Source organism: Anolis carolinensis, chromosome 3 (genome assembly GCF_035594765.1).
Source record: "Anolis carolinensis isolate JA03-04 chromosome 3, rAnoCar3.1.pri, whole genome shotgun sequence".
Lineage (NCBI taxonomy): Eukaryota > Metazoa > Chordata > Lepidosauria > Squamata > Dactyloidae > Anolis > Anolis carolinensis.
Genome location: NC_085843.1, coordinates 171,072,708 through 171,086,353, shown reverse-complemented (window position 1 = coordinate 171,086,353; position 13,646 = coordinate 171,072,708). Strand labels below are relative to the sequence as shown.

Below are 13,646 nucleotides of genomic sequence, written 5' to 3'. Positions count from 1 at the left end.
TCATACAAAGAAAGGCAACAGCTAGTTCAAAAGCAGGGAATCTGCTTTAGATGCTGTGGAGCAACTCCACACTTTGCGTCCAACTGCAAAGAAAACGTCAAGTGTGAGAAATGCAACAGCCTCAAGCATTGCACCGCAATGCACAACTCCAGTGTCATCTCCCACCCCAAAGGGAACGTTTCACCAAAAGAAAAGTCAGCAGTCGAAGACACCGACAAGCCAGTCGTACCAGAGATGCAGGTGGAGGTTTCAGCAGTCGCCTGTACAGAGCTGTGTTCTGACTCGCACCAGTACAGAGTTTGTCATCCTATCTGCCTAGCGGATGTATATCCAGCCAAGAGCCCTTGGCTTAGAAAGAGACTCTATGTGGCCCTGGATTCACAGAGCGACGCCTCCCTGGCTACTCCAGAGTTCTTCCGCATGTTTGACCTTAAAACCAAGATGGTTGACTACACTATGACTACGTGTGCAGGAAAAAAGAAGTTGCAGGGTCGCATAGCATCTGGCTTTGTTGTCTCCTCTTGCGACCAGAAGAGGCAGTTCAAGTTGCCAGACCTGATTGAGTGTTCCTCCATCCCTCGGAACAAAAAACAAATTGTAACTAGAGAAGTTGTGGAGGCTCATCCACATTTGCGACGATTAAAGAATGCCATACCTGCTTTCCGTCCAGATGTGGACATTGCCCTTCTGCTTGGTGCGGACTGTCCGAACTTGTTCTATGTGAACGACCAAGTTAAGGGACCTCCAGGGGCGCCCATTGCTCAGCTGCTACCACTAGGCTGGACAGTTACAGGCCCAGTGTGCATAAACAAGATGCACCCACCATCGTCGTTGGACTCCAATCAAGCACAGGTGCTTAAAGGTGGACGTCCTACACTTGTGCGCAGTTGCCTAAGTCACATCTCAGTCTACTGCCAAGCAATAACTCCAGAGTATTCCTCCATTTTCAAAGTCTCTGAGAGAGACGAAGCCACAGCGCTCTCGAAAGATGAGCAAAGGTTTTCGGACATTATGAATGCTCAAGTCTCACGAAGTGCAGAGGTGAAAGCCTGCAAATCAACCACAGAAATCAAGATGGGCCAAAGATCTTGCCTGGAACCACACCGTTTTGAACGTTTTTCGGAGTGGCACAGTCTTCTTAGAGCAGTAGCTAGGCTTATACATCGTTTAGCTTGCAAAGATAGTGAGCCTTTACAGGTCCAGGATATGATAAAGGCTAAGAGCGTCATATTCAAGTCAGTGCAGAGATCTGTTTTCAAGCAGGAAATAGCTAGGCTAGAGCAAGGGCTCAACATCCCTAATCAAAGTCTTCTAAATGAGTTAAACCCATTTCTAGACAAGGAGGGTATTTTGAGAGTTGGAGGAAGGTTAGCCAAAGCTAAACTCAAGGCGTGCATAAAAAACCCCATCATCATACCCCCTAATAGTCACACTGCATTGCTGCTCGTTCGGCATCACCATGAAAGGATCCATCATCAGGGTAGAACTCTAACTGAGGCAGCCCTTAGAAATGAAGGTCTGTGGGTAGTTAATGCCAAAAGGTTGGTCAACAGTTGTATTTTCAAATGTGTTAAATGCAGGCGCCTTAGGCGAAACTGTCAAAGTCAGTTGATGGCAGAACTACCTCAGGATAGGACTTTGACAGACCCACCCTTTTCCCATGTGGGAATCGATGTGTTTGGTCCTTGGGAGGTTGTCACTAGGAAAACCAGGGGTGGTGTTGTAAATAACAAGAGGTGGGCAGTTTTGTTTACTTGTTTAGTAATACGAGCTGTCCATATAGAAGTCATAGAAGGGATGGACACTTCATCATTTTTAAACGCATTAAAAAGGTTCATAGCCCTCAGAGGGCCAATTAAGTCAATTCGGTCGGACTGTGGCACCAATTTTGTAGGTGCGACCAAAGAACTCAATTGTGTGTCTAGGTTTGGGAGAGACCCAAAGGTTCAGAACTTTACGAATACTGAACAAATTATGTGGACTTTCAATGTTCCTCACGCCTCCCACATGGGTGGTGTTTGGGAGAGGATGATTGGTATTAGTCGCAAAATCCTTAATGCCATGCTTTTGAGTCATAGGTCATTGACGCATGATGTTTTGGTGACACTTATGGCGGAAGTTACCGCAATTATCAACAACCGGCCGCTGGTTCCCCTTACCAGTGACCCTGAGAACTTACAACCACTGACTCCTGCACTTATTTTGACACAAAAGGTGCCAGGATGGAAGGACGTCATGTTGCCAGTTCCGGACGGAACTCACCGTGCCCTGTGGAAACAGGTGCAGTCCTTGGCCAACCACTTTTGGAAAAGGTGGAAAGCTGAGTACTTAAGCCAGCTTCAAGCTAGAAGAATCTGGCAAAGCCCACAGGACAACATTGAGGTTAACAACGTTGTGTTGTTAAAGGACAAAGACTTGCCCCGCCATGCGTGGCCCATGGGCATTGTATTAAAGACCTTTCCTTGCCCGGACGGTAAGGTCAGGAAAGTTCAATTAAAGACTTGCAACAGAGGCAAAGTGTCCATTTTGGACAGACCAATTAGTGACCTCGTGTTGCTTATTGGAGATGTTTAAAGTTCTAGTGTTTGTATTGTTGTGTATACAAAGGTGTTTGTATGTTTTTGATTGGTAAATTCCCACATCCTGGGAATTTAGCGGGGAGTGTTCCGTCCCCCAGGACGATGGTTTGCCTTACCTATTGGTCGTTTGTTTGTTTTCCCTCCTTTACATTTTGTTTGGGCCTCTGGCTGCAAAAGCCTAGGAAAAGTGGCTTGGAATCTGCAAGAGCTGGCTGCAGTTTTCTTTGCAGTGATTGGTCAAAGAATGCAACATCTTAGGACCGCCCTTTTTACCAGGGTCTAGTCTCCATTTTGGAGCTTCATTCTGGCTATAGTCTTCCAACGTGCGGGAGCTGTGCAAGGCTAACTGGGACAAATCATCCTCAAAACCAGGCCAATCTAAGCCTATCCAAATTAGATAAGTATTGAATTATATTGATCTGGAATAGGAAATCTAGTTAGAGGAGCACGGTTATTCCATCGCTTCTAGAACTAATCTTTGCTGTAAAGATAGGGAAGGAAAGAGTTTCTCCTTCTAATATAGACAGCGTGATTAGGGTATAGTGGTTTTATAATCACCTTTGCCTTCTGGAACCAGGGATAATTCTGCAACTAAAACCTATGGAAATTTGTTTCATTTTCTGCAACTTTAAGATCTGTGCCAGGTTTACAACCTTGTATGAATAAACATCCTTTTTGAAGTTATCCAGACTCAGTCGTTCAATATCTATAGGACAGCTTATAGGGATTTGCAGTTCGCCCGGATAAAGGACAGCACGTTTCAGTTTTATAGTTTTTTATTGTCCGGCGGACGGCACACAAAGATACTGTGGGACTTTCGAATCCAGACTGACAAAGTTTTGGAACACAACACGCCAGACATCACGGCTGTGGAAAAGAAAAAAGTTTGGATTATTGATGTCACCAAACCAGGTGACAGTTGAATTGATGAAAAACAACACGAAAAACTCAGCCATTATCAGGACCTCAAAATCGAACTGGCATAATCCAGTACAAATGATCCCAGTGGTAATCGGCACACTAGGTACCATGCCAAAAGATGTTGGCCAGCATTTGGAAACAATAAACATCGACAAAATTACAATCTGTCAACTGCAAAAGATCACCTTACTGGGATTTGCGCACATCATCCGAAAATACATCACACAGTCCTAAACTCTTGGGAAGTGTTCAACTTGTGGTTTTGTGATACGAAATCCAGCATATATATCTCGTTTGCTGTGTCATACTATGTCTTTGTATCAATAATAACAACAACAACAACAACAACAACAACAACAACAATACTTTCATGCTGGCAATGGAACAGCATCTTTCATCCCATCAGAAAATACCAGGTTACTTTAAAAGGTATAGGCCAGAGTCCATGGGACACTGTGCTGCCTTCCCAACACCTTCTTGCAGCTCTCTGACATATAGCATTTGTTGCCCGAAGCAGTTGCTTCACTCTCCCTAATGGGAGAGTACATTAATACCTGCATTAATATCTAGAATTGATGCTTTCATTACTAAAAGGCAGACTCATACGTGATATCATCCCAAAATATTAAATCCCATTCTTTGAACTAACAAACTCCATATTTTAAAGCAGCTTAAATCAGATAGGCAAGAACATCCTTGTTTATATCTCCTGGGTATATATTTCCCCTCTTTCATTTTCTTTCATTTTTCCTCCATTTGTTTAATGCACGCAAAATGAAATGTCAGATTCATACAGTGCCTAGAAGGGAAACGCTTAGAAAATATCCTGACCCCGCTGTTTACATCACTGAACATTATTTGGTTTTCCAATATCTGTATGTAATCCACTCAAAATATTACGGAGCAAATCAGGTCATTTTTCATGGATCATCATTCCATGGCTAAAAGATTTGCTGATGACTAAAAATAATAAACCATTTGGGAAAAAAAACAAGCAGAATGTGTGGGACAGCAAGGGACAGATATGTCTTGAAGTCCCCTGAACTATTTCCCAAAAAGTCTATGATTCTCTATAAAAATAAATAAAGATTATGCCTTGCATAACATTCACGACAAAGGCTGGGCAGGAGGACTTGCTCCAATGATTTTTCATATGAGAAACAAATTCTTCAACTGGAAGCAGAGCTTGCAAGAATCGTTGGGCTACAGCTCTGAGAATTAGCCAACCAATTTTTGGAATTTTAATCCAAAAAAGTAATATTTCTGAATTGTGAAAGGTACATTGAAGGTCTTGTCATTTAGCCTCTTACACACTGCAGGGTCTGCTAATTCATGAGGAAAGAATCAGATGAATTCCAATCTCATAGAGGCCCTCAGAGAAATGTTTTCATGGGGGTCTACTTCAGTGTGCCTCCATCCAGACCTTGGGAATTGTTTTAAAAGCTACTATATCGGCCCCAACATTCACTTCCCCAATACCTATTGTGAAAGATATATTTAATAATAATAACCACAAGTCTTCATTATTATTTTTTAAAAAAGAATAGTTTGGGGGGGAACTATGCCAGAAGCTTTTTGGTGTAGTTGGGACTGACATGTCCCAACCCTGGGATTTTCAGATTAGCAGGGATAATGTCATTGTCTCCCATCCCTTTTGGGCAACTGGAGGAAAAAAGGATATTCCCGCCAAAGATGCCCGCTATCTCTCCTTTAATCTAATGTGTTGGGGTGATTTAATCTTAAATGAACAAGAAGGACCTATTAACGTGACTAAAGACCTGTTCCTCGCATAGATGAAAAATACTAAATTTTGCTTTTAAAAGAAGCACACTCTTTTGGATTTCAACGTGCCCCCTGCATTTTTGGACTCTTTGAGACATTGTGAAAACCTGTAATGTAACATTTACAACATCATCACTGTGGAAGTCTTTGGCCTTGAGTACAAAATACATCCAGGTAGTCAGGTACAAAAGTAACTCAAGTAGCCAAAGTGATACCATTGTAGCTAATTTTCAGAAAGGGTGGCATTATTCTTTATGAGGTTATGAGTTATGTTGGTAGGGGCGACCTGCAGTTTGTAATCAATAGGTGCTATTTTTATGCTCTGGTTTTGTCTTAATTGTTGTTATGCTTTAGTTATTGAAGAACATATCAGTTCCAAACATCTCTTTAGTAAAGTAAAGGTAAAGGTTTCCCCTGATGTTAAGTCCAGTCACGTCTGACTCTGAGGGTTGGTGCTCATCTCCATTTCTAAGCCGAATTGTTTATAGGTTGTGTTTCTTCATCAACTTCCTTGTGAGGTCAGTGGTTCCCTTGATGTATGGTAAGAACACTTTCTTCTAGGTCACTGGTTCTCAACCTGTGGGTCCCCAGATGTTTTAGCCTACAACTCCCAGAAATCCCAGCCAGTTTACCAACTGTTAGGATTTCTGGGAATTGAAGGCCAAAACATCTGGGGACCCACAGGTTGAGAACCACTGCTCAAGGCGGATCTTCATCTTAACTATCATTTAGGTGGTTCGGTTTGGTTCATTTCACCTTGGAGGGGGTGGGGTTCACTGTTTGCATGGTCTACCTGAACTGGATACATCGTGGACCATCATCAATCTGACTGATAGGCAACTGGGCTCTACAGGCTAATGGATATTCTATGACAGACATCAGAAGAGCTGCAAGACCGACAAGCCATGAGAGGAAAGACAAATGCTATGTTCAACAAAGAATAAGAGGAATCCTCTAACCACTGCAGGAGTTTACCATATACTCTGCAGCTGTGGACAAGTCTACTACACTATACAACTGCCTGATTTATTTTTTTAATTCTCCTTGGGAGAATGGATATGAGTTATGGGTATTATCTTTCAGAACATGCATTACATATTGTGAGACAACAAATTCAAAGCAACAATAGGACACAGCAATTAAATGTTGGAAAAAAATACTACATGTGCCAAGTTGGCTGCCCTGTGGCCCTAAGGTTAATGTTTTCCCATCAGGGTGCACTTTTGGCACCACTTTGTTGTTTGATGAGACACTTGCTCTTTTTGACAGAAAAGGCTATGGATCATGCAAAACAACAGTTGCTATGATTCCACAGCATTGAGCCATGACAGTTAAAATGGTATCAAGATGCCATAATTCTAAAGTGTAGATGCACTTTCAGGTACTATAGACTAGCATGCTGTGCTGTTAGATTACCTACCGTGTTTTCCCAAAAATAAGACAGTGTCTTATATTATTTTTTACTCCCAAAGATGCGCTAGGTCTTATTTTCAGGGGATGTCTTATTTTTCCATGAAGAAGAATTCACATTTATTGTTGAACCAAAAAAAATGAACATTTATTCTATACTGTATAGTAGTTGTCATCACAAACCAACATAACCAAACCAAAGAAACTGTGACTTTTGTCAAGAATTTCTTGTTACTACCATTATTTCCATATACAACTGGTATGTACATTTACCAATACTGCATGCTATGGTGTTTTGTTTGGTGGGCGCCGGGCATGCTTCCAAACAAAAACTTTGCTAGGTCTTACTTTTGGGGAAGGCCTTATATTTAGCAATTGAGCAAAACCTCTACTAGGTCTTATTTTTTGGGGATGTCTTATTTTAGGGGAAACAGTAGTATTGGAGTATTCTTTCAACTGATATTCCAGACAAGTTCTTAAGCTCAGCAAAAGCACTCTTCAGCATGCTGTTGCTTGATCTGAAGAACAGATACCAGCTAGGTAAAACTGTTGGCTCCTACTTCAGTACTGGTGTTGAGATAGTTATTCACTGAAACAGATGACCCTGCTACAAGGATTTAAATTAAATTGCACTCTGTTTTTATACATGGAATTTGAATTGCAATGCACAGTGTGGAAAGTTGCCATTTTGTCCTTTTTATCAGGCAACAAGATATTGGGGGCCAGCCCTGGACACGTCACCTTGGTGGATATTTTCTCCTTGGGCCAGTGACGGCAAGGCAAAAAATTAATCCCAGAAAAGACTGGAATTATGGTTTCAGCTGGTGACGCTGCTGATAATGCCCAGTTTCTATTAGGTAATGTGAGGCTTTCTGTTGAGCATAAGCAAGTGTCACTATCTTGTTCAGATTTTAATCTAAACTGTGTATTAACCAGGTATGATAAGTCACCCTCCAGTCAATTACATCTTTTTGTATAATTAAAAAAACTGCTAGAATGATATGAATGTGGTTATGTATTGTAGATGCCAAAACCAGCAGATGGTATTTCAGAGGTTGTGACCTTTTTCCCCATTTGTAAATGATGTCGTAACCAGACCACTTTCCACTAATTCTTCATTGCCCCCCCCACTCATTGCACAGTCTGCAATCCATTTTCATGATCAGACTCATCTAGTTTAGTCTACTTGGTCCTTGGAGTGGACAATTTGCTTATTTGCTTCTAAAATGCAAAGAGCCACAGTATAATTATTGCATATATATCTAAATGTCATTCCTTACTGAAACCAAGTGCCTGTAAAGGAATTTTCATGTAGTTTTTTCCATTTCCATTCACAGTTTTCTTTCTCCTTTTCTCTTGATCTCTCAGAACTCAGATTATAAAGTCCCCAGATTAGATCGTTAATCCTTTCTTTCTTTCTTTTTGCTCTTTTCTGCTTATGATTCTGTAAACCATGGGAGGAATCAGGCACCCCTCCAGATATTGTACTATAGCTTCTGGAAGCCCAAACAGTGGCAAAGAAAGTGACAGGTTGGCATCTGACAACATTAAGAGAGTCCAATGGATTCCCAAACTTGTTGCAAAGCATTGTATCAGTGTAAAACCCAGTCCTGCCATTAACTTCAAGCCCTTCCCTCCAAGTGGATCAATGCTGCTATAGAGAAGAATCCACACTTAAATTGGTTAGGCAGAAAGCTAGAAGATGAAGCTGTGTGGTCATATTGTTATTGCTCTGTCTCAAAGACATTTCCCATTTATGGTGATCCTATCATGGGGATTACTTGGCAAGATTTATTCAGAGAGAGTTTGCCTTTGCCTTCCTCTGAGGTTGAGAGTGTGTGACTTGCCCAATATCATCCAATGGGTTTCCATGGCTGAGTGGGGGATTTAAACCATAGTCTCCATAATCTTAGGTAAAGGTTTTCCCCTGACGTTAAGTCCAGTCACGTCTGACTCTGGGGGTTGGTGCTCATCTCCATTTCTAAGCCGAAGAGCTGGCGTTGTCCGTAGACACCTCCAAGGTCATGAGGCCAGCATGACTGCATGGAGCGCCGTTACCTTCCCACCGGAGCGGTACCTATTAATCTACTCACATTGGCATGTTTTCGAACTGCTAGGTTGGCAGAAGCTGGAGCTAACAGCGGCCGCTCATGCAGTTCCCAGGGTTTGAACCTGGGACCTTTCAGTCTCCAGCTCAGTGCTTTAATGCACTTTGTCACCGGGGCTCTTAATCTTAGCCCAATGCATGTTGGCTCTTTTATTATATCACTAATTTCATTCAGACGTATGCCAAAATTCACGTATGCCAAATACAGACTTATTTTGACATATAGACTATGCCAAAATTTAGATCTTACAAAAACATTTTAAACAAATCCCATTGGTGATTTTAAACATGGAATTAATCTCTTTGTCAAAAAGGAGGATAACGTATATCCTCATCACTCGAGAAGCATAATTGAACAGGCCAGGTCTTTGTAATGCTACCCATATTGTGGTCAATTAGATTTGAACATGCCTGAAACTCTCAGGTCCCATCCACATCACAGAAAGTGCATCTCATTTGCCTCATCTCAAAATAAATTTTGGTCACTTTATAGAAAGATTCTGTAGCTGAACTATGAGATACATAGTTGATGGCACACTTTCTAGAACTCGTTTGGCAAATTCATCCTATTTGAAACTCTGGACTTAGTGTGGACACCTGGATTTTTGACATCATTTCTTTCTGAAACAAATGCGCTCATGCTAATACAGTAGAGTCTCACTTATCCAACACTCACTTATCCAATGTTCTAGATTATCCAACACATTTTTGCAGTCAATGTTTTCAATACATTGTGATATTTTGGTGCTAAATTCGTAAATACAGTAATTACTACATAGCATTACTGTGTATTGAACTACCTTTTCTGTCAAATTTGTTGTATAACATAATGTTTTGGTGCTTAATTTGTAAAATCATAACCTAATTTGATGTTTAATAGGCTTCTTCTTAATCTCTCCTTATTATCCAACATATTCGCTTATCCAACGTTCTGCTGGCCCGTTTACATTGGATAAGCGAGACTCTACTGTAGTTCAAATAAAAATGACATAAAATTGATTTCGGATACTTCACTAACAAAAATACAAGCATTTGACAAAAAGAGCATTCTACCTAGAAACCAACTTTCTAGGAAAGTTCGCGCTATAATTAAAGGCTAGTTTTGAAGCACCACCAAACTTTTTATTTTTCTTATTCTTATGAGTGAGAAGCAATCGTAGCTGCAACTCCATAATTTAATCCAATTGTTGACTTAACATTTCTTCAATTGTTGTCATACTTTCTATTTGCCTTAATGTCGACTCTGACTTATGGCAACCCTATCCCAGGGTTTTCTTGGCACATTTTTAAGCTGAGAGAATGTGACCTGGCCAAGGTTACACAGTGGATATCTACAAATGAGCAGAAATCCAAGCCATGATTTCCTAGTTCAAGTCCAACATGCAAACTATTACCCCATGCTATATTTGAATTTTTTCCATTATAAAAGACCTGTGAGGAAGCTCCTTTAACAAGTGAATAAAAACACCACAACTTTTACTTCAGTTTCATCAGAAGCAATTCTAACACAAATTCATATTTATCTATACACATGTCCTAAATGGAATATATCTCATTTTCAGAACAAGGAAAGCAAGTTTGCTGTCTTGCAGGCTGTTCTTTTCATGTGACCCTCACCAGATTAAAAAAAAATATTATGTACACAAGATATAAAATGCTTGTGTGTTCTCTTCTTCCCTCCGGGAGTTGCTGTGAAATCATTGCCAGTTTCAACACAGCCAAGCCCCACACGTTCTTCTCCAAAGAAGCTTATTTGCAGTTTGCTTTTAAACAAATTGCATAGACACTCCCCAAAGTTTGTTTGTAAATTGTTAGCTTGGCAAAAGAGTCACATACACTGTCACTAAACTCAACAGTTTCTATACAGTTCCATTAATTTTTGTGATATGTTATCAGTCAAAAGTATTTACTAGAAGCTTAAACATCACACACACAAACACACACACACACATGCAATATCTGTGCCACACTTACTGTTGGGACCAATGGAGCCAAGTCCACCAGCCTTGTAGACATTCACTTCTGAGTCATTCAGGACACCTAGGATTTGGCTGCAGTTGAAATCCGTGGTAGAGAAAAGATGCCTCTTCGGAGAGACTACGCATTCACATGGGTAAAAGCAAGAGAACTCTGACCCCTCCCAACAATGTCATCAAACCAAAATTCCCTTTCAGTGAAACTTTTTAATCAGCCCACTTTCTTCCATTTTAAACTTCTCAAAAAGACAGCCTCTCTCTTTTCTGAATCTGTGCACAATCCAATGGGGATTCTCCCCCCTCCGTAAAGCCTCAGCATCCTTTTCTAACGTGTCTAAGCTCAGCAATAGGCAGCAGTAACAGAAACAGCTTTCTATTTAAATATAAGAGCCTGCAGGTTTTGCACATGCCCACTGAGATCCTGATTTGTCCCATGCAAATGCGAGGCAGCAGCTTAACTCTTCCATCAAAGCCACAGAGGTTTCAGTAACGGATCACATGTATTACCCCCCATACAAAACTGAGATGCGGTCACCCCAAAAGCAGGAGAAATACAGGAGAAGGATGGGTTGAACTTCTTACAAGCCAGCCACATTTTTGTCTGTTTTGAAGTATGTAGACATGTATCTAGTGACCATTTTGCATCAGTTTGCTTGTACATGAAAACAATATCTACTCTGGACAGAGAAACAAAATACACGATTCAGTCAGAATTTAGTACGTTGCAGAAGTTTCATTTTTATTTCAGTCAAGAGAGTGAAGCATGTACAGTAGAGTCTCACTTATCCAACATAAACGGGCTGGCAGAACGTTGGATAAGCAAATATGTTGGATAATGGGCCGGGCTGTGGCGTAGCTGGCTAGTAACCAGCTGCAATAAATCACTACTGACCGAGAGGTCATGAGTTCGAAGCCCGGGTCGGGTTAAGCCCCCGACCATTAAATAGCTCAGCGTGCTGTTGACCTATGCAGCCCTGAAAGACAGTTGCATCTGTCAATTAGGGAAATTTAGGTATGCTTTATGCGGGGAGGCTAATTTAACTAATTTACAACATCATAAAACTGCCAACAAAACACGAAGAATTGAATGAGGAAGTACAGCCACTACTGGACAGTGAAGCAACAGCTCCCCCTGTGGCCGGAATCGTGAAGCTGGAAAACAAATGTTAAATGCCTCTGTGTCTGTCCATATATGTTGTTTGTCTGTTGGCATTGAATGTTTGCCATATATGTGTTCATTGTAATCCGCCCTGAGTCTCCTTCGGGGTGAGAAGGGCGGAATATAAATACTGTAAATAAATAAATAAATAAATAAATAATGAGGAGAGATTAAGAAGAAGCCTATTAAACATAAAATTGGGTTATGATTTTACAAATTAAGCACCAAAACATCATGTTATACAACAAATTTGACAGAAAAAGTAGTTCAATACACAGTAATGCTATGTAGTAATTACTGTATTTACGAATTTAGCACCAAAATATCACGATGTATTGAAAACATTGACTACAAAAATGCGTTGGATAATCCAGAACGTTGGATAAGCGAATGTTGGATAAGTGAGACTCTACTGTATTTAAATGCCCAAACTTAAGAAGATTTAGCTTTGTCTGAATTGGACCCAAAGTATCAAATGAATTCCACTACAAAGCTGTTTGTGTATGTCTTAATGAGTGCTTAAAATCTAGGTCAAAATTATCATTTCATGAGAGGAGGAAAAAATACTTAAATGTTGTAACATTCAAGTATTAAAGGAAAACATACAACATTGTGCCCCCATGGTAGGCATGACTGTTACATTTCAGTAGAGGAAACGTGCTAATGATGCATGAGTAATATTTTTTTAAAAGTTCAAATTTTGCAAAATAGAACATTCTCCCAAACAATTCTTAAAAAAAAAAAAAACAGGTAGGAAACATGCAGTTCTACTGCAAATGTCAGTAATCCCAAGTAGTCTAATAAAAAAATGAAGAATGATGAGAGTGGCAGTTTTAGAACATCTAAAGCAGGGGTTTTCAAATTGTGCTCCATGGAGCCCTTGGGGCTCTGCAGGTGATATTGAGAGGCTCCGTGGCACCATGCTGCTTTCTACCTCCTTCTCTTTCCTCCTCCTGAGAAATGCAGGGAAATTATAGTTTTGAACTGTTGGAAACATCAGCAGCGTCTTCATGCAGCACAGACTCTTTCTCCCCCACCAACCTCACTGGCCAGTCTCTTTTTCTTGCCACCTGTGGCCCACTTTCTTTGCTTCTAAAACTCTTTTCCACCACTCAGGGAGTGCTTTGATTGTGTTTTTCCTGCATGGCAGAAAGGGATTGGATTGGATGGCTTCTGGGGTTTCTGCTATTGTCCTTTCTTTCATTTTTTATTTTCTTTTTATTTTGGGAGGTTTTTTTCACTATGTGAATTAGTTCACACAAATACTCTCCATCCATCTGCCACTGGCCTGGCCCATGCCTGATATATATCCATTATATCTAATGTAATATATAAACATTTATTGGGGCTCAACGAGAAAGTTTTGCTTCAAAAAGGACTCCGTGTCTGAAAAGGTTTCAGAACTACTGATCTAAAGGATTCTCTGAGTGCTACCAGAGCTTTAAAACTCATTTTTAAAATATAGATTAAATGTTATTTGCAACACCAAAAGATGGCAATGCCCAAAGGAAGGTCACTCAATATGCATTCATTATCACACAAAATTGCATGCTGTGCATTACATAGTGCTTATAATACATTATTATAATGCATAGTGCTCATGATAATAATAAATAATAATCGTGCTTTATTTGTATCCTGCCACCATCTCCATTAAGAGACTTGGAGCTACTTACAATATTACATTAGAGTCTCACTTATCCAACATTTGC

General features: G+C 40.4%; 1 protein-coding gene across 3 annotated transcripts in view; it reads right to left on the bottom strand.

The window, feature by feature from the left end:
• The window catches only part of opn4 (opsin 4), a 78,283-nt gene extending 66,985 nt beyond the window's left edge, over positions 1 to 11,298 (bottom strand). For all 3 annotated transcript variants that reach the window (XM_008119109.3, XM_008119110.3, XM_008119111.3), the window contains exon 1: positions 10,774 to 11,298. In XM_008119109.3, coding sequence (XP_008117316.1) covers positions 10,774 to 10,815 — 42 coding nt within the window. In that variant the 5' untranslated portion in view covers positions 10,816 to 11,298. The remainder of the gene's footprint in view (positions 1 to 10,773) is intronic.
• Positions 11,299 to 13,646: the final 2,348 nt, after the last annotated feature.